A 23,877-nucleotide genomic window follows, 5' to 3' on the forward strand; every position below is an offset into this window, starting at 1 on the left:
TCTTCTCCTCCTCTAAATACTCCCCTCCACTTCTTGGAACCCCTCAACGCTATCGCCAGGGGCTCAATCGCCAGTGCAAACAATAATGGGGACAGAGGGCATCCCTGCCTTGTCCCTCTATGGAGCCAAAAATATGCAGATCCCCGTCCATTCGTGACCACGCTCGCCATCGGGGCCCTATACAACAGCTGCACCCATCTAACATACCCCTCTCCAAAACCAAATCTCCTCAACACCTCCCACAAATAATCCCACTCCACTCTATCAAATGCTTTCTCGGCATCCATTGCCACTACTATCTCCGTTTCCCCCTCTGGTGGGGCCATCATCATTTTCCCTAACAGCCTCCGTATATTCGTGTTCAGCTGTCTCCCCTTCACAAACCCAGTTTGGTCCTCGTGGACCACCCCCGGGACACATTCCTCTATTCTCATTGCCATTACCTTGGCCAGGATCTTGGCATCTACATTTAGGAGGGAAATAGGTCTATAGGACCCGCATTGTAGCGGGTCCTTTTCCTTCTTTAAGAGAAGCGATATCGTTGCTTCAGACATAGTCGGGGGCAGTTGTCCCCTTTCCTTTGCCTCATTAAAGGTCCTTGTCAATACCGGGGCGAGCAAGTTCACATATTTTCTATAGAATTCGACTGGGAATCCATCCGGTCCCGGGGCCTTTCCCGCCTGCATGCTCCTAATTCCTTTCACCACTTCTTCTACCTCGATCTGTGCTCCCAGTCCCACCCTTTCCTGCTCTTCCACCTTGGGAAATTCCAGCCGATCCAAGAAGCCCATCATTCTCTCCCTCCCACCCGGGGGTTGAGCTTCATATAATTTTTTATAAAATGTCTTGAACACTCCATTCACTCTCTCCGCTCCCCGCTCCATCTCTCCTTCCTCATCCCTCACTCCCCCTATTTCCCTCGCTGCTCCCCTTTTCCTCAATTGGTGTGCGAGCAACCTGCTCGCCTTCTCCCCATATTCGTACTGTACACCCTGTGCCTTCCTCCATTGTGCCTCTGCAGTGCCCGTAGTCAGCAAGTCAAATTCTACATGTAGCCTTTGCCTTTCCCTGTACAGTCCCTCCTCCGGTACTTCTGCATATTGTCTGTCCACCCTCAAAAGTTCTTGCAGCAACCGCTCCCGTTCCTTACTCTCCTGCTTCCCTTTATGTGCCCTTATTGATATCAGCTCCCCTCTAACCACCGCCTTCAACGCCTCCCAGACCACTCCCACCTGGACCTCCCCATTATCATTGAGTTCCAAGTACTTTTCAATGCACCCCCTCACCCTTAGACACACACCCTCATCTGCCATTAGTCCCATGTCCATTCTCCAGGGTGGGCGCCCTCCTGTTTCCTCCCCTATCTCCAAGTCCACCCAGTGTGGAGCGTGATCCGAAATGGCTATAGCCGTATACTCCGTTCCCCTCACCTTCGGGATCAACGCCCTTCCCAGCACAAAAAAGTCGATTCGCGAGTAGACTTTATGGACATAGGAGAAAAACGAGAACTCCTTACTCCTAGGTCTGCTAAATCTCCACGGGTCTACACCTCCCATCTGCTCCATAAAATCTTTAAGTACCTTGGCTGCTGCCGGCCTCCTTCCAGTCCTGGACTTCGACCTATCCAGCCCTGGTTCCAACACCGTATTAAAATCTCCCCCCATTATCAGCTTTCCCATCTCTAGGTCCGGAATGCGTCCTAGCATCCGCCTCATAAAATTGGCATCATCCCAGTTTGGGGCATATACGTTTACCAAAACCACCGTCTCCCCCTGTAGTTTGCCACTCACCATCACGTATCTGCCCCCGTTATCCGCCACTATAGTCTTTGCCTCGAACATTACCCGCTTCCCCACTAATATAGCCACCCCCCTGTTTTTCGCATCTAGCCCCGAATGGAACACCTGCCCCACCCATCCTTTGCGTAGCCTAACCTGGTCTATCAGTTTCAGGTGCATTTCCTGTAACATAACCACATCTGCCTTAAGTTTCTTAAGGTGTGCGAGTACCCGTGCCCTCTTTATCGGCCCGTTCAGCCCTCTCACGTTCCACGTGATCAGCCGGGTTGGGGGGCTTCCTACCCCCCCCCCCCCTTGTCGATTAGCCATCACCTTTTTCCAGCTCCTCACCCGGTTCCCACGCAGCTGTATCTCTCCCCCAGGCGGTGCCCCCCCCCGCCCATCCCCTCCCATATCAGCTCCCCCCTCTCCCCAGCAGCAGCAACCCAGTAATTCCCCCCTCCCACCCCCCCCCGCTAGATCCCCCGCTAGCGTAATTACTCCCCCCATGTTGCTCCCAGAAGTCAGCAAACTCTGGCCGACCTCGGCTTCCCCCCGTGACCTCGGCTCGCACCGTGCGACGCCCCCTCCTTCCTGCTTCTCTATTCCCGCCATGATTATCATAGCGCGGGAACCAAGCCCGCGCTTCTCCCTTGGCCCCGCCCCCAATGGCCAACGCCCCATCTCCTCCACCTCCCTCCATCACCACCTGTGGGAGAGAGAAAAGTTACCACATCGCAGGATTAGTACACAAAACTCCTCTTTCCCCCCTTTTTAACCCCCCTCTTTGCCCCCCACATTCGCCCCACCACTTTGTTCAAACGTTCTTTTTAATAACCCGCTCATTCCAGTTTTTCTTCCACAATAAAAGTCCACGCTTCATCCGCCGTCTCAAAGTAGTGGTGCCTCCCTCGATATGTGACCCACAGTCTTGCCGGTTGCAGCATTCCAAATTTTATCTTCTTTTTATGAAGCACCGCCTTGGCCCGATTAAAGCTCGCCCTCCTTCTCGCCACCTCCGCACTCCAGTCTTGATAAACACGGATCACCGCGTTCTCCCATTTACTGCTCCGAGTTTTCTTTGCCCATCTAAGGACCATTTCTCTATCCTTAAAACGGAGGAATCTCACCACTATGGCTCTGGGAATTTCTCCTGCTCTCGGCCCCCGCGCCATCACTCGGTATGCTCCCTCCACCTCCAACGGACCCGCCGGGGCCTCCGCTCCCATTAACAAGTGCAGCATCGTGCTCACATATGCCCCGACGTCCGCTCCCTCCACACCTTCAGGAAGACCAAGAATCCTCAGGTTGTTCCTCCTTGCGTTGTTCTCCAGTGCCTCCAACCTTTCCACACATCGTTTCTGATGTGCCTCATGCGTCTCCGTCTTCACCACCAGGCCCTGTATGTCGTCCTCATTCTCGGCTGCCTTTGCCTTCACGACCCGAAGCTCCCGCTCCTGGGTCTTTTGTTCCTCCTTTAGCCCTTCGATCGCCTGTAGTATCGGGGCCAACAGCTCTTTCTTCATTTCCTTTTTGAGCTCTTCCACACAGCATTTCAAGAACTCTTGTTGTTCAGGGCCCCATGTTAAACTGCCACCTTCCGACGCCATCTTGGTTTTTGCTTGCCTTCCTTGCCGCTGTTCTAAAGGATCCCCTGCAATCCGGCCACTTTCTCCTCCTTTTTTCTTCCGTGTCCAGGGGGGATTCCCTTCTGGTTTACCGCACAGTGTTTTTAGCCGTCAAAATTGCCGTTGGGGCTCCTATCAAGAGCCCAAAAGTCCGTTTCACCGGGAGCTGCCGAAACGTGCGACTCAGCTGGTCATCGCCGCACCCGGAAGTCCTCAACGGCTCCCTTTCTTGTTACGACACGTCATCTACGGTTTGTATTTCTGTCATAAATGTTAATAATGTTTTAAATTATTTATAATTATTTTATGTTAAATATATTTAGAATGAAACCTCCTTAATTTGAACGTTTTTACGTCTACGGCTAGCCTACATGATATTTTAATAACCTTGACATTTTTATTTTAACTGTTTTGTATTGAATTACACTGTATTATTAATATTATTATTTTTTTTTAAACCCTTCTCATACAGTAGACCCAAAATCTTTAACCAATGTGGACTAAAGTCGCTTCTGGGGCCCCTCTGGGATTAGGGGCCCTAAAGCTTAAGCTTCATTAGTAGATCCGTCCCTGGAGGTGATTTTGCATGTAGATAGGAGGTATTCGGAGGCTCCGGTGGCAGGGTTGTTGAGGGAGCAACAGAAATTCAGATGGAGTTTGGGCTGATCACCATGGGTACGGCGGTAGGGCAGTTGAAGAGAGCTAAAGGGGCGGCCTATGAGTACAGGGAAAAGGCAAGTAGTACGTTGGTGCATCAATTGAGGAAGCAGGAAGTGGCGAGGGAGATTAGAGAGAGAGAGAGAGAACACGGTCTCGGATCCGGTGGGAGTGAATGGGGTGTTCGGGGACTTTTATAAGAGATTTTACAAGTCATTATCACGGGCCTCGATCTCCTTAAGTTTAAAGAGGGATAAGGATCCGGAGCAGTATGGGTCCTACAGGCCAAATTTGCTGTTAAATGTGGACGGCAAGTTGCAGGTCAAGATCGTGGCCTCAAGAATTGAGGACTGTGTGCCGGGGGTGATGGGGGGGGACCTCACGGGGTTGGTTAAGGGGAGGCATTTGTTGGCCAACATCTGTTGAATGTTATAATGATGCCCCGGAGAGACAAAGTGTGGAGGTGGTGTTCGCCATGGATGCGGAGAAGACCTTTGAACGGGTGGAATGGGGCTGCGGGAGGTGCTGGGGCGGTTTGGGCCCGGTTGTTGTACCAGACGCCGGTAAAAAGTGTACCGACGAACCAGGTGATGTCAGAATATTTCAGGCTGCACCGGGGATCAAGGCAGGGATGACCACTGCTCTTTGCCTTGGCAAAAGAGCCATTGGCAATGGCACGGAGAGCATTATGGGACTGGCGGGGGAAAGTGTGGGGAGCATAGGGTCTCGCTGTACGCAGACGATCTGCTGCTCTATGTTTCAAACCCTTTGGAAGGTATTGGGGGGGATTATAGGTATATTGGAGGAGTTCGGCCTGTTTTCGGGTTATAAACTGAATATGGGGAAGAGCAAGGTTTTTTCGATTCAAGCGAGGGGACAGGGGAAGAGGCGGGGCAGTTACCTTTTCGAGTAGTGGGGGCGAGCTTTCGGTATTTGGGTATTTAAGTGGCGCGGGGGTGGGAGCAGCTGTACAAGTTAAATCTGGCAGGGTTGCTGGAACAGATGAAAGGGAATTTTAGGAGGTAGGATGTGCCCTGTTGTCGCGACGGGCGCAATTGGTGAAGACGACGGTCCTTCCGATGTCCTTGTTTATGTATCAGAAACGCTCGATCTTCATTCTCAAGACGTCTCTTCAGAGAGTGAATTCACTGATTTTGGGGTTAGTCTGGGCGGGTAAAGCCGGTGCTGCTGTAACGGGGGGGGGGGGGGGGGGGGGGGAATAGCTCTCCCAAATTTGATGAATTACTACTGGGCGGCGAATATAGCCATGGTTAGGAAGTGGGTGGAGGGGGCGAGGCCAGGGTGAGAATGGATGAAGACACTAGTTTGGGGGCACTGTTGACGGCGCCTTTGCCGTTCTCGCACGAGCCCAGTGGTGGTGGCGGCCCCGAGGGTGTGGTGACAGTACCCGAGGCTGGAGGGGGCCTCGGTTTGGGCACCGATTTGCGGAAATCATAGGTTTTCTCCGGGGGGGGGGGGGGGGGGGGGGGGGGGGGGCGGCGGCAACAGGGAGGGATTGAGCGGTTTGGGGACCTATTCGTTGGGGGCAGCTTTCCCGAGTTTGGAGGGATTGGTGGAGGAATTGGAGTTGCCCGTTGAGAAGGGTTCCGATATTTGCAGGCAAGGGATTTTGTCTGGAAGCAGGTATCGTCCTTTCCTCACCTGCCGCCCCAGTGACAACAGGACAAGGTAGTGTCAAAAACAGGGTAGGTGAGGGTAAAGTCTTGAAGGTAAAGGTGGTCCCAAGTCCGGAACTGGCAATCTTTGGCCCGGGAAGACCCGGGAGTCCAGGGGGTAGGAGAGGCCGATGTCTTGGCCTGTGCCTCCCTAGCAGCCTGGAGACAGATCTTAATGGAATGGAGGAACACGAGACCGCCAAAAGTTCGCCTTGAGAGGGGTTTGTCCGGAGGTGGCAGCCATTCATCGACTTCTTTGAGAACAGTTAAGATGTCAGCAGGGGGAGGCGGGTAAAAAAAAAAATGTAGGGGAGTTGGCGAGCGGGAGGTGGGGCGTTAGGTATTTACTTGGTTTGATTATTTGCAGCCATGTTTGATGTGTAAATATATAAACGCCTTAATAAAATATTTTTCAAAAAAAGAAATCTATCAATCTCTGCTTTAAACATACACAATGACTGAGCTGGGTACTTCATAATAAATAAATGATCATCTTTTAATTCCAGATTTTTATTAAGTTCAAGTTTCGAACCCATTCCCCCAGAACACTACCCTGGGTCACTGGATTACTAGTCAAGTGGCAATACCACTATGCCACTACCTCTCCCTAAATAAATACAGGCCAATTAAGGCATTGGAGTTGAGTGAATACAGTTGATTCCAGTCAGTTTATTTTGTTTAATAATTTTGTTTTAAATTTTGTTTAAAATATTATTGTGATAAGTGAATGATAGGGTAGTGGAATGTATTCCGGAGTGCTCAACAGTAAAAAAAATGGTTTTTTAAAAAAGCATATTTTCTAACTAAGAAACATCTTATTCAGCGAATGATGTCCATGTTATTATTAATTTAAAGTTACAAAGGCATAATTGCTCCACATTATCGAAGCATTAATTTCAGTAAAGTAAAAGGACAGACTACAAATGAGAACGCTGGTTTTGCTTCTGATGTAAGAAGCTGCAGGTATTCTTTCTTGGTCGTTGATGCAGACGTTTGCATCGGTACATGATGTATTGAATATGGCATCTGGGTTATTAACATGCCCTTAATATCTTACCAAAAGGTCATCTGTGCCCAGACGACAAACTCGATGGTACCTGTGTCAGTGGTCTTTGTGGTGTTATTTCTCTATCTGTGTCATCTGTCCGTTTAGTTGGGAGGTGCTGAGTGGTTGTGATGTGGAGGTGATGAGTGATACAGGCTGCATTTTACAAAGGTGGGCACAAGGTGCCATTTGAGGGAGGGATATGGCCAGGCTGGAGGGTGGCTGTAAAGCTGTAGGGCATTGCTATTTAAATTGCAACCCACTGTTGTTTATAAATAGTATCTGTAAAGCTGAAAAGTTGGGCAGAGTATACAGCTGTAGTTGCATCCATATAGCTCCAATGCGATAAATGTGGCTGTTTCTTGTGTTCTCGGCAAGGATCTTCATTTTTTAAAAAATATTTTTATTTGCATTTTTCCAACTGTAACACTAAACAGTTTAACATATAAAGCACATGATATTTACAAAGTAGCAGCTCACATGAGTCTGATATTTACAAGTCAGTTTGTGTCTTATGTAAAACGGTTTTTACAAGTGGTCACCCCCTTCCTCTGTTGGAGGCATGTTCTGCCCCCCCCGCTGAGGGTTTTATTCTTTGTTGTTGCGTGTTGGGAGAGGCGGAGGGGCTGCTTGGCCCTCCCCCCCCGTGCTTTGTTTGTGCCTTCTTTGGGGTCTCTTCCCTCTCCTCCCCCCCTCTGCCCCCGTCGCTTGTGCGTGCCCTCCCTGGTCTTTCTCTCTCACTTTCACCCCCCACTCTCTTCCCACTCGCTGTTGCCCTCGAACAAGACATGCAATAGGCTGATCAATGGCCCCCACGCTTTGTGGAAGCCCTCGTCCGGCCCTCGGATGATGTACTTGATCTTCTCCAGGTGTAGAAATTCCGACAGGTCTGCCAGCCAGTCTGCAGGTGTGGGTGGTGCTGCCAATTGGCAGCTGAGGAGGATTCCCCGGTGTGCGATTAAGGATACAAAAGCCAGCGCGTCGGCCCTCTTTCCCATATGAAGGTCTGGCTGGTCTGATACCCTGAAGGCTGCCATTCTCTGGCACGGCTCCACCCTCATCCCCACAACCTCGAACATCAACTCGAAGAAGGCTGTCCAGAAACCAACAAGTCTGGGGCATGCCCAGACCATGTGGGCGTGGTTGGCCGGGCCTCCCTGGCACCGTTCACATTTGTCCTCCACCTCCGGGAAGAACCTGCTCATTCGGGTTCTAGTCAGGTGGACTCTGCGCCGTTCCACCCTCCTTATTATCTCTCCCCTAGGAGAACATCTCTCGGGGCACTGGGGTTCCTTGCCGTCTCCTTACAGAGAAAATGTTTAATTTGGAGGTGCCAGAGTTCCTGCCCGTCAGTAGAACATACAGTGCAGGAGGAGGCCATTTGGCCCATCGAGTCTGCACCGACCCACTTAAGCCCTCACTTCCACCCTATAACCATAACCCAATAACCCCTCCTAACCTTGGTGGTCACTAAGGACAATTTATCATGGGCAATCCACCTAACCTGCACGTCTTTGGACTGTGGGAGGAAACCGGAGCAACCGGCGGAAACCCACGCACACACGGGGAGAACGTGCAGACTCCTCACAGACAGTGGCCCAGCGGAGAATCGAACCTGGGGCCCCGGCGCTGTGAAGCCACAGTGCTACATGTGCCAGAAGTAGGTCCAGGTTCTCTGTCAGCTTGTCTAAGGTCACGTGTGTCCCCTTTGAGGAGGTCCCTAACAACTAGCGTCTTCCCGTTCCTGTCTCCATTCTTTAAAAGGTTGCGTCGAGCATGGCTCCCCCATCTGCTCCATGAATGTTGACAGCTCCCTGGCCATACCCGTCCTTTTCCCCGACCTGGGGCTCGATCGGTCTGTCAGTGGGTCCTGTACACAGTTGAAGTCGGTGTGCGTCAATATCAGGGATTTCCTCCATGGTCTTTTTTGAAGCCTGTGTCGTCCCAGTTGGGACGTGTATACATTGACCAGGACTACTGGTACCCCATTCAGGGCAATGCTGACCATGGCGTACCGTCTCCCTTGATCCGTAGCCGTCCTTGCCACCGTGAACCTAGTCTTCTTACTGATCAATATGGCTACTCCCCGAGCCCTCGTCCCATAGCATGAATGGTAACTCTGCCCCATTCAGCCCTTTCTTACACTGCGGGATCAACCATACTTACCAAGGGAGCCGCCCAAAATGGCCACGATAACCGTTCTCACCATGAAGCCGGGCCCCTGCGTTCCGCCATTTCCCTTTGTCCAGGGGGCACCCAACATGGCCGGCAACTGTGTCTATGCCACGTTGGTATGCCCCTGCACTCAGGGGTTTTCCTTTGCCCGGGGACTCTCCAAGGTCGCTGCTTGCAGCCCCATCTTGTTTCCTCAGCCCGTTCCTCGCCTGCCGAGGCCTGCATGATACCCAGCTCATTTTTCCTTCTCTGTTCCTTTTGTGTCTGAGCGACCTGTGCACTCTGTCGACCCAGGGGGTTTGGGGAAGCTGTCTCTCCTGACTAAGTTGCCCAGCATTTGGGCGACGTAGTCAGAGGGGTCTTTGCCCTCAATTCTGATGATGTTTTGTCATCAGGGCCTATTCTCGTGGTACTCTACTTTTCCCCTTAGGTTCCCCTGGGCCGTCACCAATCTTTTTACCTCCGCCTCCGAGGCGACGATACTGTCACTGTGGTCTGTCGAGGACTTTTCCAAGTCGAGGATCGTCCTCTCCCGTGTTGCCCTTTTCTGCTGTAGCCCGTCAATTGCCTTCTGCATGGAGGCTATTGTCTCCGCTACTGCCACCTGGATCTCTATCCTGCTTGCTTCCTTCATGGCTATCAGCTCCTTTATCAGTCTCCAGGTGGTGGTGGGGGCTGGTGCTCAGGTCATTGCCAGCCCTCTCCTGGGTGGCCGGGGCCCCTTCACCTCATGGGTCCGCTGTCTCGTCCGCCTGCTGGTCTTGGCTCTTTCCGCCACTTCTGCCATCTCTTTGGCTCCTCGAGCTCCATTCGCTGACAATTCTGAATTCTCCCTCGGTGTACCCGAAAAGGTGCCGGAATGTGGCAACTAGGGGCTTTTCACAGTAACTTCATTGTAGTGTTACTGTATGCCTACTTGTGACAATAAAGATTTATTTATTTTATCTTTCCTTGCTTATCCTCCTTTAGTTGTTGAGGGATTTTGTTTCTTTGAAATTTGGACAAAATTCAACTAAAAGTGCCTTTTTTTGTTTGGAGGAGTGCCACCTGATGTACATCCACTCAGCACATCACCGTCACCGGAAGTCCCCTCAGCAAGGATCTTCTACTCCTCCTCGCTGAGTCCCAATTTAGCATGTCAAATCTATCCATTTTCCATACTTAGGCAGACAGGGTGGGGGAAGAGAGACAGTGGTGTCATGTCACAGCATGAGCAACCCAGAGGCCCAACTAATGCCCTGAGGACAAGAGTTCAAATCCCATCATGGCAGATAGTGAAATTTTAATTCAGTTAACATATTTAAAAACATCTGGAATTAAATGTTAGTCCCAGTAATGGTGACTATGAATTGTGACCATTGATCGTCAAAAAAACTAAATGTTACGAAGGAAATCTGCTATCGTTACCTGGTCTGTCCAACATGCGGCTTCAAACCAACAATGTGGTTGACTGCCCTCTGAAACGGCCTAGGTAGCACAGTTCAAGGGTTATTAGGGACAGTCAACAAATGCTGGTCTTGCCAGTGATACCCACATCCTATAATCCACATCCTATAAAATAATTCTTTAAAAACCCTAGGCTGCAGCTGATATTTTGGTAATCCTCTACTTACCTGCTTTTCACCATGGCCCAGCCATCAACTGTTTGTTACTTTTCACAGCACCTTCACTTCACCACCATATGTCTTTTTAATACTAAATCCTTTTTTTGAATATATAAATAGTACCTTTCATGAACACCGGACATCATAGAATTCATAGTGCAGGAGGCCATTCGGCCCATCGAGTCAGCACAGTCTCTTGGAAAGCGCACGCTACCCAAGGTCCACACCTCCACCCTATCCCCATAACCCAGTAACCCCATCCAACAATGAGGGCAATTTTGGACACTATGGCCAATCCACCTAACCTGCACATCTTTGGACTGTGGGAGGAAATCGGAGCACCCGGCTCCGGGTCAGTCTGTGTGGAGTTTGTACATTCTCCCAGTGTCTGCATGGGTTTCACCCTCACAACCTAAAGGTGTGCAGGGTAGGTGGATTGGCCACACTAAATTGCCCCTTAATTGGAAAGAAATAATCGGGTACATATATTTTTTAAAAATCCCCTGCTCTTCTTCAAAATAGTGCCATGGTATCTTTTAAGTCCATCTGAGGAGTGACAAGACCATGATTGAACATGTTGGCCGCAAGGCAGCACGGTGGCGCAGTGGTTAGCACTGCTGCCTCACGACATCAAGAGTTTGATCCCGCTCACTACTCGTGTGGAGTGTGCATATTATCCCCTTGACTGCGTGGGTCTCACCCCCACAAGCCCAAAGATGTACAGGGTAGATAGATTGGCCATGCTACATTGTCCCTTAATTGGAAAAGTAAAAGAATTGGGTACTCTAAAATTTATATTTTAAAAAAGAACATATTGGCCAGGATTCTCTGTTGCGAGTCCACCTCACTACCGTTGCTCACAAGGATGGAGCATTGTGTACTCAGTCAAATCTCCTATTCACTGCAGCAGGACTGGACAATAGCACTGCCTTGAATGGACAGAGAATTCCACCCCTCATCTGAAAAACAGCACCTCCAATAGTGCAGCACTCTCTCAATGTTGTGTGGAATGTTTTTTTCTGTGTTCAAATAAATCTAAAGTGGAACTTGGATCCAGAACCTTCTGACTCAGAGATGAGAGTACTATCAACAGAGCAAGGACTGTTGCACAAATGTGTTTTCCAGACTGTTCAAACCCACCATTCATAAATACAACAGATTTCATGCACTGTTTATGCTCCCAGCAGCTGTTAGCTATGTGCATGGAGACCACCAATCTGGGACACACATGTGCAGTTCAGTGCCTGCAGCTGTGGATAATGTATATCAATTGGAGGCCCCATTCCTCTCTTGCCGTGGCTTGGACTCCATAGCTGTCATCAATTCCCTGACAGTGGCTTCTGTCAGCTTTGGGACACCATAACTTCATCATTACCTCAAGTAAAAAGACAGAGGCTAAAATCTATGCAAGTAGCTTCTAAAGGAATTGGGCAGCTTGGACAGCAACTCCCAAATTCTGTTTGTTAAAAATTGCTGTGCAATTAACGCTTCAATCACTATTTTTGCTCTAAAAAACAAGATCAGTGAAAACTACTAATACTCCATACGGTTAATACTGCTCAATGCCAGCAAAACTAAAGAGCTGGTCATTGACTTCAGGAAGCAAAGTATTGATACCCCTGTCTGTATCAACAGGTCCGAGGTGGAGATAGTTGACAGCTTTAAATTCTTAAATGTGCACATCGCCAAAAATCCATCCTGGTCCACCCACCAAGAAAGCACAACAGCGCCTATACTTCCTCAGGAAACTAAGGAAATTCGACACGTCCACATTGACTCTTACCAACTTTTATAGGTGCACCATCGAAAGCATCCTATCTGGCTGCATCACAGTATGGCAACTGACCAGCCCAAGACTGCAAGAAACTTCAGAGAGTCGTGAACACAGCCCAGTCCATCACACAAACCCGCCTCCCATCCATTGACTTTGGCTACAACTCCTGCTGCCTGGGGAAAGTGGGACAGCATAATCAAAGACCCCTCCCACCCGGCTTACTCACTCTTCCAACTTTTTCCATTGGGCAGAAGATACAAAACTCTGGGAACACGCACAAACAGACTCAAAAACAGCTTCTTCCCCACTGTTACCAGACTCTAAAAGACCCTCTTATGGACTGATCAGATTAATAACACACTCCTGTATGCTTCACCCGATGCCTGTGTCTATGTATTTACATGGTGTACCTGGTGTTGCCCTATTACATATTTGCTTTTCGTGTACTAAATGATCTGTTTGAGCTGCACACAGAAAAATACTTTTCGCTGTACCTTGGTACACATGACAATAAACAAGTCCAATCCAACAGCAATTTGTACACCTGAATGTGCAAATGTGCAAACATCCAAATCAAAGGAGATTGAAAGCGGTTATTTAAGGGTTGGCAAGTCTAGAGTGTCAGCAAGCTGAACGTAAATAGAAAGGATCAGTATATTTCTTTATATCTTAACAATTATTTAATTTTACGAAATTCAATTTACATAGTATAACATTTTAATGTCCTAGATCTACTGGTCAGCCTGCAAAGCATTTACCAATCTGATACTTCCAGCATCTTCCGATCCCAGTTGACATAGAAATAAGCAGCATAGAATCTCCAGTCTAAGTCCAGCAAGCGGAGTTAGAAGATGGGGACATCTCTCTTTCTCGCACTAGCTGCCATATTCAGGCAAACTTTTTTAATGAATGAGTGTAGTTTAGTGGGTGAAGTGGGTGCGTCTAAAGGTCGGTTGTGGAGTTACCAAACTGTCAGACTAAACATTTCCAGGTAAGTTCTATGAATCTAGACAAAGTCTCTACTCTGAGCTCAGTACCTTGTGTTTTACTCAGTCTTGGAGTAAATCAGCCCATTGGAAATTTAAACTTCCGGGGCAATTCCTACATATGCCCACATCAGGACATCTGCAGGGTCCTGACATAAATATCCTGATATATGCCCCATGTCCAAAGACAGGAAGATTTGGACCAATTTATTTTCTGTTGGGAAAGGTCAGACAGAATACAACTACAGCTTGGGTTGTAGGGGGGTGGGGGTGGAATTTGATTCGCTTAACAACATTTCATTTAAAGTTGCACTTTTCAAAGAACGCAGCTACAAAAGCGAGGACTTACCGTAACATTTAAAGCTTCAGGCTGAAAGCTCAAGATTTTATAGGGACTTGCCCAATTCCCAGGATATTACATGGTTGGTATGAGACAAGGGTAGTCTGTAGTTGGAATAGGTTATTGCAGTCTCTCAGTCCTCCCCAATTTACACATTCTGACTCAGTTTTCCTTTATATCTGAACAAAAATTTGGAGTTTTCCACTGAATGTTTATTTGATTGGGACTTCTCAAAGATACAAGAAGCCAAAATGAAATACCAAGAGCTTTTTGTTTTCGGCAAATTACATTCTTAATTTTAGCGAAATATAAATGACAGAAAGGATGCTGGTTTGTCTTATGTTGCTGTAATGAGCCAGAATGCCATTTGGCCCATCTAGTTTGCACCAACTCTTTATATATGTTAGCACCTTCTACATATTTAAAGGTACAGCTACAGGAGCTCCAAGACCAGGGCATCATCTCCAAAGTGACGAAACAGACTGACTGGGTCAGCTCGATGGTCTGTGTGAAGAAGCCCTCAGGAGAGTTGCGGATCTGCATAGATCCCAAAGATCTTAACCAGAACATAATGTGGGAACACTACCCGATCCCGAAGCGGGAGGAACTGACCAGTGAGATGGCACACGCCAAATTCTTCACGAAGCTCGATGCATCGAGTGGTTTCTGGCAGATACAACTGGACGAGTCCAGCAGGAAGCTCTGCACGTTCAACACACCATTTGGCAGGTACGGTTATAATCATATGCTGTTCGGCATTGTCTCAGCCTCTGAAATCTTCCACAGGATCATGGAGCAGATGATGGAGGGCATTGAGGGTGTGCGTGTCTACGTAGATGATTAATCATATGGTCCACGACCCCCCAAGGAACACATATCTCGTCTCAAACAAGTCTTTCGACATGTCCATGCAAACGGCCTCAAGCTGAACAAGGCCAAGTGCTCCTTTGGCATGTCAACCATCAAGTTCTTGGGCGACCAGATGTCCCAGTCGGGTGTGCAACCAGATTCGGACATGGTCAAGGCCATTAACGTCATGAAGGCCCCGGAAGAAAAAGAAGGCGGTACCACGCTTCCTCGGAACGGTGAACTTCTTGGGAAAATTCATTCCCAACTTGGCCTCGCACACCACGGCTCTCAGGCATCTGGTGAAGAAGTCCACTGCATTCCAGTGACTACCCACACATCAAGCAGAGTGGCTCGAGCTCAAAGCAAAGCTCACCACTGCTCCGCTACTAGAGTGTTTTGACCGAGACAGGAAAACAAAAATCTCCATGGACGCAAGCCAGGAAGGCATTGGTGCGGTGCTCCTCCAGAGGGATGACTCCTCGCCCTAGGCTCCAGATGCTTATGCGTCAAGGGCCATGACTCCTACTGAACAGAGGTACGCCCAAATAGAAAGTGAGTGCCTGGGCCTCCTAACCGGCATTGTAAAGTTACATGACTACGTCTACGGTCTACCTACATTCACAGTGGAGACTGGCCACAGACCCTTGGTCCATATCATTCATAAGGGCTCGAATGACATGACGCCCAGGCTTCAGCGCATTCTCCTTCGACTCCGAAGGTACGATTTTGAGTTAGTATACACACCAGGCAAGGAGCTGATAATTGCGGATGCCCTGTCCCGCTCCATCACCTCGCCCTGTGAACAGGTTGACTTCATCCGCCAGATTGAGGCACAGGTGCAGCTGTGTGCCAGCAACCTCCCGGCCTCAGAGTGATCAGCATTCGTGAAGAGACTGCTAAAGACCCTCTTCTGCAGCGTGTAATGCACCACCTTGCAAATGGCTAGCAAAAAGAGCAATGCCCTCAGTTCTTAAATGTGAAGGATGACCTGACAGTCGTCGAGGGGATCCTCCTCAAGCTAAATCGTATAATTATTCCTCACAGTCTGCAGAGCTTAGTGCTCAAACAAATCCACGAGGGACACCTAGGTGTCGGAAAGTGTAGGCGCAGAGCCCGGCAGGCTGTCTATTGGCCTGGAATCAGCCAGGACATATCCAACATGGTCCTCAATTGTGCGACCTGCCAGTGTTTCCAGCCTGCTCAAACAAAAGAAACACTCCAGCAACACGAGATCGTGATCTCTCCGTGGTCCAAGGTGAGAATCGACCTTTTTCACGCCAATGGGCGTGACTATGTGCTCATCATATATTACTTCGCAAATTACCCGTAAGTTGTGAAGCTGTCAGACCTCACATCAAGGACAGTCACCAAGGCCTGCAAGGAGACATTTGCCAGGCATGCTATTCCACTCACTGTCATGAGTGACAATGGCCCCTGCTTCCACAGCCAAGAGTGGTCCAATTTCACCAAGTCGTACCAATTCAACCACATTACCTCAAGCCCACACTACCAGCAGTCCAACGGGAAGGTTGAGAAAGGCGTCCATATAGTGAAGCAACTGCTCTGCAAGGCTGCGGACTCTGTTTCGGATTTCATCCTTGCGCTGTTGGCGTACAGGGCAACCCCTCTGCCCCCCGTGTCTCAAACTCAATTCCTCATGAATAGAGACCTGCGGACGACTGTTCCAGCCGTACACTTACCAGACCTGGATCATCTCCCAGTGCTGCAAAAGGTGCAGCAACTCAGGAACCGGCAAAAGCTGACGTACGATGCTCATGCTACCGATTTGCCTGTGCTATCTCTGGAAGTTGCTGTTCAGATCGAGCTACCTGATGGAGGCTGGTCAGCTCCAGCTGTTGTTGTTCGACAGACTGCTCCCAGATCGTTTGAAGTTTGTATGGCTGATGGCTCCATTGTCAGGCGCAACAGAAGGGCACTGCGCAAAGTTGCCTGCCCACCACCAGATCTTACTTTTCCATATGTTGTTGTGCCTCGTCCAGATACCTCGCACCATGAGGCCACCAATCTGGCAGCAATCCCGCCTGTCAAGGCACCGTTCTCCCCACCTCCACCTCTCAGGCGGTCGACAAGGATCAGACGCAAGCCCCAAAGATTGGACTTATAGACATTTATCTTGTAAATGTTGTTCTGTTTCTGCACGCTAGACACCTCTTATGTATATATTCATCCACTCGCCATTTAGTGTAATGTAAATAGTCACATATGCTCCAAGCAACCAACATTTTTTTTTTTTTTAAAAAGGGAGATGTCACGATATGCACTCATGCACATAATGAGATACAGACAGGCAGTGACAGACACCCAGTACAGCCAATCAACACACAGGACAGAACACAACCAATCACCAGGCAGAACACTAGACAGTGGTCTCCCACTATAAAACACACGAGGCATCAACACTCTTGCCTCTTTCCACTGGTGACAACTGGAGGGTGTATATATTAGTTAGCACCTTCTACACGTGGCTCAGAGCTAGTCTGATCTAGTTAGTTATCGTAAGCACGCTTAGATTAGTAGAGTGTCAAACCCACAACGAAACCCAGTGTGCACCGCTGAACAAGTTCAGTAAAGCGTATTGAACCAACACCAAAGTTTGGGGTCTACTTTCAAGTACAACTGCATCCAGTTGCAGTCCGTGTTACCCCTGGGTGATTAACACGACATACGCCAGCCGAAAAATACTTTTTTTTATTTTAAAAACTAGCTGCCCATTATAACACCACCTCCAGCAGCCGGTCTGTAGTCTTGCTGGTGACAGCACTTTAGGTGCAGATATAGGTACCTTTCAAATTAAATCTCCTGAAGTTCCTGTTCACTGCAGGTCCGAGAATAGGCTGCATTTTAAATAAAGGTTGTTTGTACCTTTGTTTCTTCTTTTGCCAATGGAATGTCAAAGGTGTGTGTGAAGTGGGTGCGTCGAATGGTCGGTTGTGGAGTTACGCAACTGCTCAGTGTTGGTTTTATTTATTCTGAGTTACAAACAGGTGTTTTTTTTCCTGCAAATGTCTTTTTAAAATTCCAATTAAGGGCAATTTAACGTGACCAATCCACCTACCCTGCACATCTTTGGATTGTGGGGGTGAGACACACGCAGACACGGGGTGAATGTGCAACTTCCTCACGGACAGTGAGCTGGGGCCAGGATTGAACCCAGGTCCTTGGTGCCATGAGGCAGCAGTGCTAACCACTGCGCGGCCATGCCGCCCACTAAATTCAAATTAGTCTCATACCATGCCAAGTCTTCTTCAATTTGGCTCCAAATGTAGTTAAATAAATCTGTGTCAGATGAGAATTCAGTTAGGTCAGATTTATCATGGTAGCCCATTCGTCTCAAAGGGTATGTTTTACAAACAAGAGTTCTATCAGTATTTCTCGTAAGCCACACACTCCTTTACAGCTGAGTGGACAAACTGGAATCAGACTATTTTTATTATTAAAACCTCAATATGAATCACTTCTCCATTGTCGTGGTCTTTCTAATTCCCTCCAAAAACAGTGGGTTTTTTTTTTGCTGAGGTAAAATCTGGAAAACCTATTGATCAAGGTTAACTATTCACAGTGGATAAATGCAAATATGAAGATAAAAGCAAATTATGCGTATGCTGGAATCAGAAACTAAACAGAAAACACTGGACAATCTCAGGTACGACAGCATCTGTGGAGAGAGAAAGATGCTAGCATTTTGAGTCTGGGTGACTCTTGTCAAAGCGGATGTTGATTGCTACAACTGTACGCAGACCTTTATTTATGGTTCTCAGGATGTGGCCGCGGCCATCACTGTCACTGGTAAAGCTGCTATTTATGGATACAATTGAGTGGCTTGCTCGGCCACCTGAGTTGAGCATCAACAACATTGGGGAGTCTAATTATTTATGCAGCTCCCAGTTTTCCCAGATCTTAGAAGCTGCACTTGGAAACACTTTCCAGAACCCACTAACTCTGGCTCCCCCGTGCTGCTTGAACACCTTCCACATTAATAGTTGTCCTAACATTACCTGAAGGCCATTTCCACTTCTACCAAACCATAGGAACTCTCCTAATCCCTTTCTAACAGACCCAGGCCACCTACTGCTCCTAGAATGTCTATCTTGCTGCCAGACTCCGATTCTCCACCCTGTAACATCCGCACATGCTGTGATACCCATAAAACCACACCTTGCTACCGGATGGTGCACCATGTCAGGCAATAATCTGCTCTACTGACAGTACAGTCCTAATAGGATCATTTTAATGGGAGCTCCCACTTTTCAGGCAAATAGCCCCATCAAGTGAATTTAGTAAAATGAAATTGAAGTCTCGGGAAAAATGCATCATGGTACCCATCGTATGCATGGTTCTTATACAGATTTACATAAATCTGCATCCTGAACATAATAAATATTTAAAATTCTATTGCTCAGAAAACATCTTCAATTTCAGTATTGCTATGGTACAGTTAATACCATGCAAATTGTTTGAGGGAAAGTAAAATATCACCCTATCACTAACTTTCTTTTATCCTTACCCCACTCGCCCCTTGCTCAAAACCTACCAAATCGCTAATTCTTCCCAGTTATGAGGAGTGATCATCAACCTTAAGCATCAACTCTTTCTGTCCAAAGATGCTGCCCTACCCGAGTATTTTCAGTATTTTGTTTTTATTTCAGATTTCCAGCATCCACAGTATTCTGCTTTTCACACAAGTCAGGTTTGTTTCAAAAACGAATAGAGGATTACACAAGGTCTTCAGCACAGAAACATTCTACTCAGCCCAACAGCCCATTCTATGTTTATGCTCCACTCGTCTCCCCTCCGATCTTTCCTCACCTAGCTATCAGCATAATCCTCTATTCCCTTTATCCTCAAATACTTGTCTAGCCTCCCCTTAAAATGCATTTACCAACCACTCCCTGTGCTAGCGAGTTTCATATTCTCACCACTCTCTGGCTAAAGGTGTTTCTTTGGGGACGTCCAGAACTAGGGGTCACAGCCTAAGAATATGGGGTAAGCCATTCAGGACTAAGATGAGGAAGAACAATTCTCTCAGGAGTTGTGAACTTGTGGAATTCTCTACCACAGAACGTTGTTAGGATCAGTTTGTTGGATATATTCAAGAGGGAGCTGGACGTGGCCCCTGTGGCTAAAGGGATCAAGGGGTATGGGGAGAAAGCGGGCATGGGATTCTGAATTTGTATGATCAGCCATGATCATATTGAAATGTGGTGCAGGCTCGAAAGGTCTACTACTTCTGCACCTATTTTTTATGTTTCTAAATTGCCTACTGGATTTCTTGGTGACCATCTTCTATTGTTGGGTCCCAGTTTTGCTCTATTCCATGAAGAGAAGGACTGCTGCACTTTAGCCTACTCTTAACAAAATCTTTCATCATTTTAAAGACCTCCTCCAGCCTTTTCTTTTCAATCGAGACCCAGCCTGTTCATCCTCTCTTGAAAATTATACCATTACATTCCTGGTATCCTCCTTATACTTTTTTTGCATCCTCTCCTATGCCTCTTTCTTGTTAAAGAAATCGATAACCAAAACTGTACTCCAGAGGTTTGATACAAATTTGGAATAGTTTCTCTATTTTTCAGTTCTATTCCTCTGAAAATAAACCAGAATAATTGTTTTACTTTTTCACGGCCTTATTAACCAATGTCATCACTTTTAGTGATTTGTGTATTGGTACTGTCAGATACCTTTTTGCTCCACCAACATATTTTGATTCCTCTTTTCTAAGTAATATACAACCTTCTCATTTTCTTGCTAAAATGTAATATCTTCCATTTAGCTAAACCTTGGCCAATTATATGCCCATTCTGAAAGTTACTTGATTACTGCTTGGAATTTGTCAACTGTCGGTATCATGTGCAAATTTAGAAATGGCGTTTTTGATTCCAAAGTCTTAATGCAAATTGTAAACAAGTGGTCCCAACTCTGACCCTTGTAGAATACTACTTCCCATCTTATGCAACATGGAATAACTAGCCTTTATCCCCCACTCTGCTTTCTGACTTGAAGCCAGAAAAATTGTTTTGAAAAACATTTGTTACCTGGTCAGTTATTCCTTTTAAAGATTGGATTTTAGTCGACTTAAGTTAAAGAACAATTATTAATTATCTCACTATATTAGTCCAGTCAAAACCCTTTCCACTTGAGCTCTAGAAAGAAGTTCTGGCCATAGCACTTTAAATTTATTATACTATAAACCATGTACAGCGTCAGAGATTAGCCAGAGTTTATGCCATCAGACCTTTACACAGTGAGCTTCCAGTCAGTTGAGCAGCGGAGGGAGACAGAGAAGGAGGCTGGCAAAAATCAGATGGTAAGCCATCCAGCATCACTGCACTCAGAGAGAAGCAATAGGTTGCCATTCAATCCTATTTATCAGGGAGAATAAGGAACTAACAAAGGGAAATATTACATCTTGGAAATAAATTGTACTGGTTATAAATATGCAGAATTTTAACATTGGCAGCTCGGTACAAATTATAACAATACCATTTTTGTTCCAAAAGTAATCATGAAGACCGCTTTATCCTAAGCTCAGTCAGCATTGTGATGCAATACAGGATTTGCTGTCTTACCCCATTACTTAAAAAGGTTTGTATGTGATTTAAGTATCTGTAAGGCTGCAGTGCGGTCTCATTTATCAGATTAGTTTTCAATACTTGACTGAAAGCATTGTTCACATGTTTGGAAATCTGGGAAGTTATATTACTAAAAAGGGATTATCATTTTATTTACTTTAGGCTTGGTAGTTCTAATCCACTGGCAACAAATTAGAAAGTGGACTGGTCCAAGATACAGCATCAGTATGCAGTATGCTGTATCAGGAGGAGCGCTCCCTGTGGTTTTGAAATTAATGCGGTGATCCATTTTTTAAAAATTCTCTCTTAAATTTTTCCACACTATTCCAAAGGGTGACCGAATTGGGAGACAGACTGTACATTACTGCTAGCTCCCTATCCAATGAAGCCCCTTATTCGGTCATTAAATTGTCTCTTGTAAACTATCTTACAGGTGAAAAGAAAATTATGGAACAACTTGTCTGGGGATTCTAGGCGAGAAGGGAGTAAAGTTTGTCTTCGATTTCTCTCCTTCAATATAGCCTTAGCTTACCATTTCCTTGCCTTAGAATGATGGTAGACCTCGGGTTGGGAAATCTGGAGTCGTTTCCAGCCATTTTGTATACATTTCTTTAGAGTAGGAATGAAAATTACCATCCAGCGTAGATTTTAGACTTAAATGCACTGACAAGAACATTTCCATTCCTGATGCATAAGACGTAGTTGGCCTGGAGTTTGCAGTAAGCGGCAAAGCAATCAATGGCACTAGCCATTAACCTTGAAGAAAACTGACACAAAGACCTAGCGATCTCAGTGATGTGGCTTCTCTCTTTCCCAATGGGAGTTTAGACCTGGCACCAAGTCAAGGGAATGTCATGGCATGCAGCAGCAGTAATGTCAACAAGTAGGTATGCAGTCAATCACAGTGAAGTATTTGGACTAAGTTAGAAGCTAAAAGAATCTTTTTAAAATGTTTCTATTATGGAGAAAATTGATATTCTATAAATAGGAAAGTAGCTTTTCAATGCCAATAACTGACCTTATTCAATAGATGCAACTTTTTCAAGAGTTGTACAGCAACAATGAACAACATAACAATGGAACCTCATCAATTTGGACGATCTCCCATTGATTTTAGATCTGGGGGTACCTCAAAAGCACATCCTCTGGAAGAGGAGTGGAGTATAACTGACAACAATTTTTGGATTTTTCCATTATTCAGAGCAAGTGTAGACTCCAGAGGTTACTGTCAATTTCAGTGGAATACTGATGGCGAATGCTGACAGTCGCCATCAGAAGCACCATAAAATTCAGGGCATTTTCCAATGTACACACGTTAATCAGCTACGGAAGAAAAAAATGGTTTGGGATCATTTTCACAAGGGTTATTAGTAAGGAGATGCGGAAACAAAGCACTTACGAACTTGAAAATAGTTTGCATGTCACTCATGTCTACAATACAGTAAACCCAGGAAGAGGATAGAGTAAGAGTCTTTACCTTTAGGGCAACGGATGTGGGGGGGGGGGGGGGGGGGGGGGGGAGATTTTTTAGCGGGTAATATTGAAAATTGTGAGTTAATAAATATTATACTTATTAACACAAGATGTTCACTTATAGCCCTTCCAATCAATATTGACAAATATCTTCTTTGACATGTCACATGGAGAACTGAAAGCAAGCATGGCTCGATTATCAATAAGCGTACAATCTCATAAGTTAGTGACAGATATAAAGGGATAAGTTGCACATCAATAAAGCGGTAAAACTAATAGTGGGGAAAATTATGTTCAAACAAATTATTTCAAGCCAAAAGTGCAGAAATCAAGACTCATGACTGACTAAATGAAACAAATATATTACAGAACAAACTTATTCCTCATGGCATTCTTACATCTACGCTGCTGCACAGATTAACTGAAATCACTACTTAACCTAGTTTAAGAAATACCCAGAATATTCCAATAGTTTATTTGGGGTAAAAAAAACTTACTTTCTCTGCCACTATGAGCTTGTCTTCTTCCTTCGCTGTCTCATCTGAAGAATTCTATAATGTGAAGGGTCAGAAAACAGTGGTAAAAGAAAGAAGTACCTGTCCTGTAGGACAGGAAATGTATTTTTACTTTCTTCTACTAAATTGTACCCGTCTCATTTCAAAACATCTAAATATTTGCTTGAACTAATAACACTAAAATCTTTATTAATAGAACAGATGTTCTCCCACTGTGCATTACATTTTGCCTCAGTGTGATAACATCAGGAATGGGACTATTTCCCGCTCTCAAGATGAGCTCTATAAAATAGCCCTATTCTGGCACTTGGCAGCAATAGTACCAAAGTAACGTGGAAGTGCACATGGGAAAAACACAATTTAGGGTTTTTTTGGGTCAAGTTTGCATTTATCCTTGAAAGTAATTTTGCATATTCTAGATTTCAACTGTTTTTCTCTGTTGAGGAAAATACTTTTTTTAAATTACCTTTTCAATCATTTCTTTGGATAATAAGAACTACTGGTCCATGTGAACTGGAGACCCTCGACCCAGAAACAGTAACAACAGGGAGATGGTTAAAACACATACAAGTGTCATGTAGCATGGGAGCTGGGAGGCAGAATGCGATTAGCACACAGACATAAAGAGAAAGCAGACAGAGATGGAAAGAGGAACACAGAATGTGTGTGAAAAGCCAGCAACGCTGTCTCAGGAGAAAGGTCAGTAAGACGAAAATCTGAATTCCAGAAGCTCTTGGGGAAGCGATGTAGGAGCAAGCTAAAAAGGGACTGAATCATAAATGCAGTA

General features: G+C 46.4%; 1 protein-coding gene across 3 annotated transcripts in view; it reads right to left on the reverse strand.

Annotated features, from left to right (window-relative positions):
- The window catches only part of acsl3a (acyl-CoA synthetase long chain family member 3a), a 170,964-nt gene that overhangs the window by 126,583 nt on the left and 20,504 nt on the right, over window positions 1–23,877 (reverse strand). For 2 of the 3 annotated variants that reach the window (XM_072474530.1, XM_072474529.1), the window contains exon 3: window positions 23,073–23,126. The exons of the other annotated variant lie outside the window; for it this stretch is intronic. In XM_072474530.1, the coding sequence (XP_072330631.1) occupies window positions 23,073–23,126 (54 nt within the window). The remainder of the gene's footprint in view (window positions 1–23,072; window positions 23,127–23,877) is intronic. 3 annotated transcript variants of the gene reach the window in all.

The sequence above is a fragment of the Scyliorhinus torazame genome, chromosome 14 (genome assembly GCF_047496885.1).
Source record: "Scyliorhinus torazame isolate Kashiwa2021f chromosome 14, sScyTor2.1, whole genome shotgun sequence".
Lineage (NCBI taxonomy): Eukaryota > Metazoa > Chordata > Chondrichthyes > Carcharhiniformes > Scyliorhinidae > Scyliorhinus > Scyliorhinus torazame.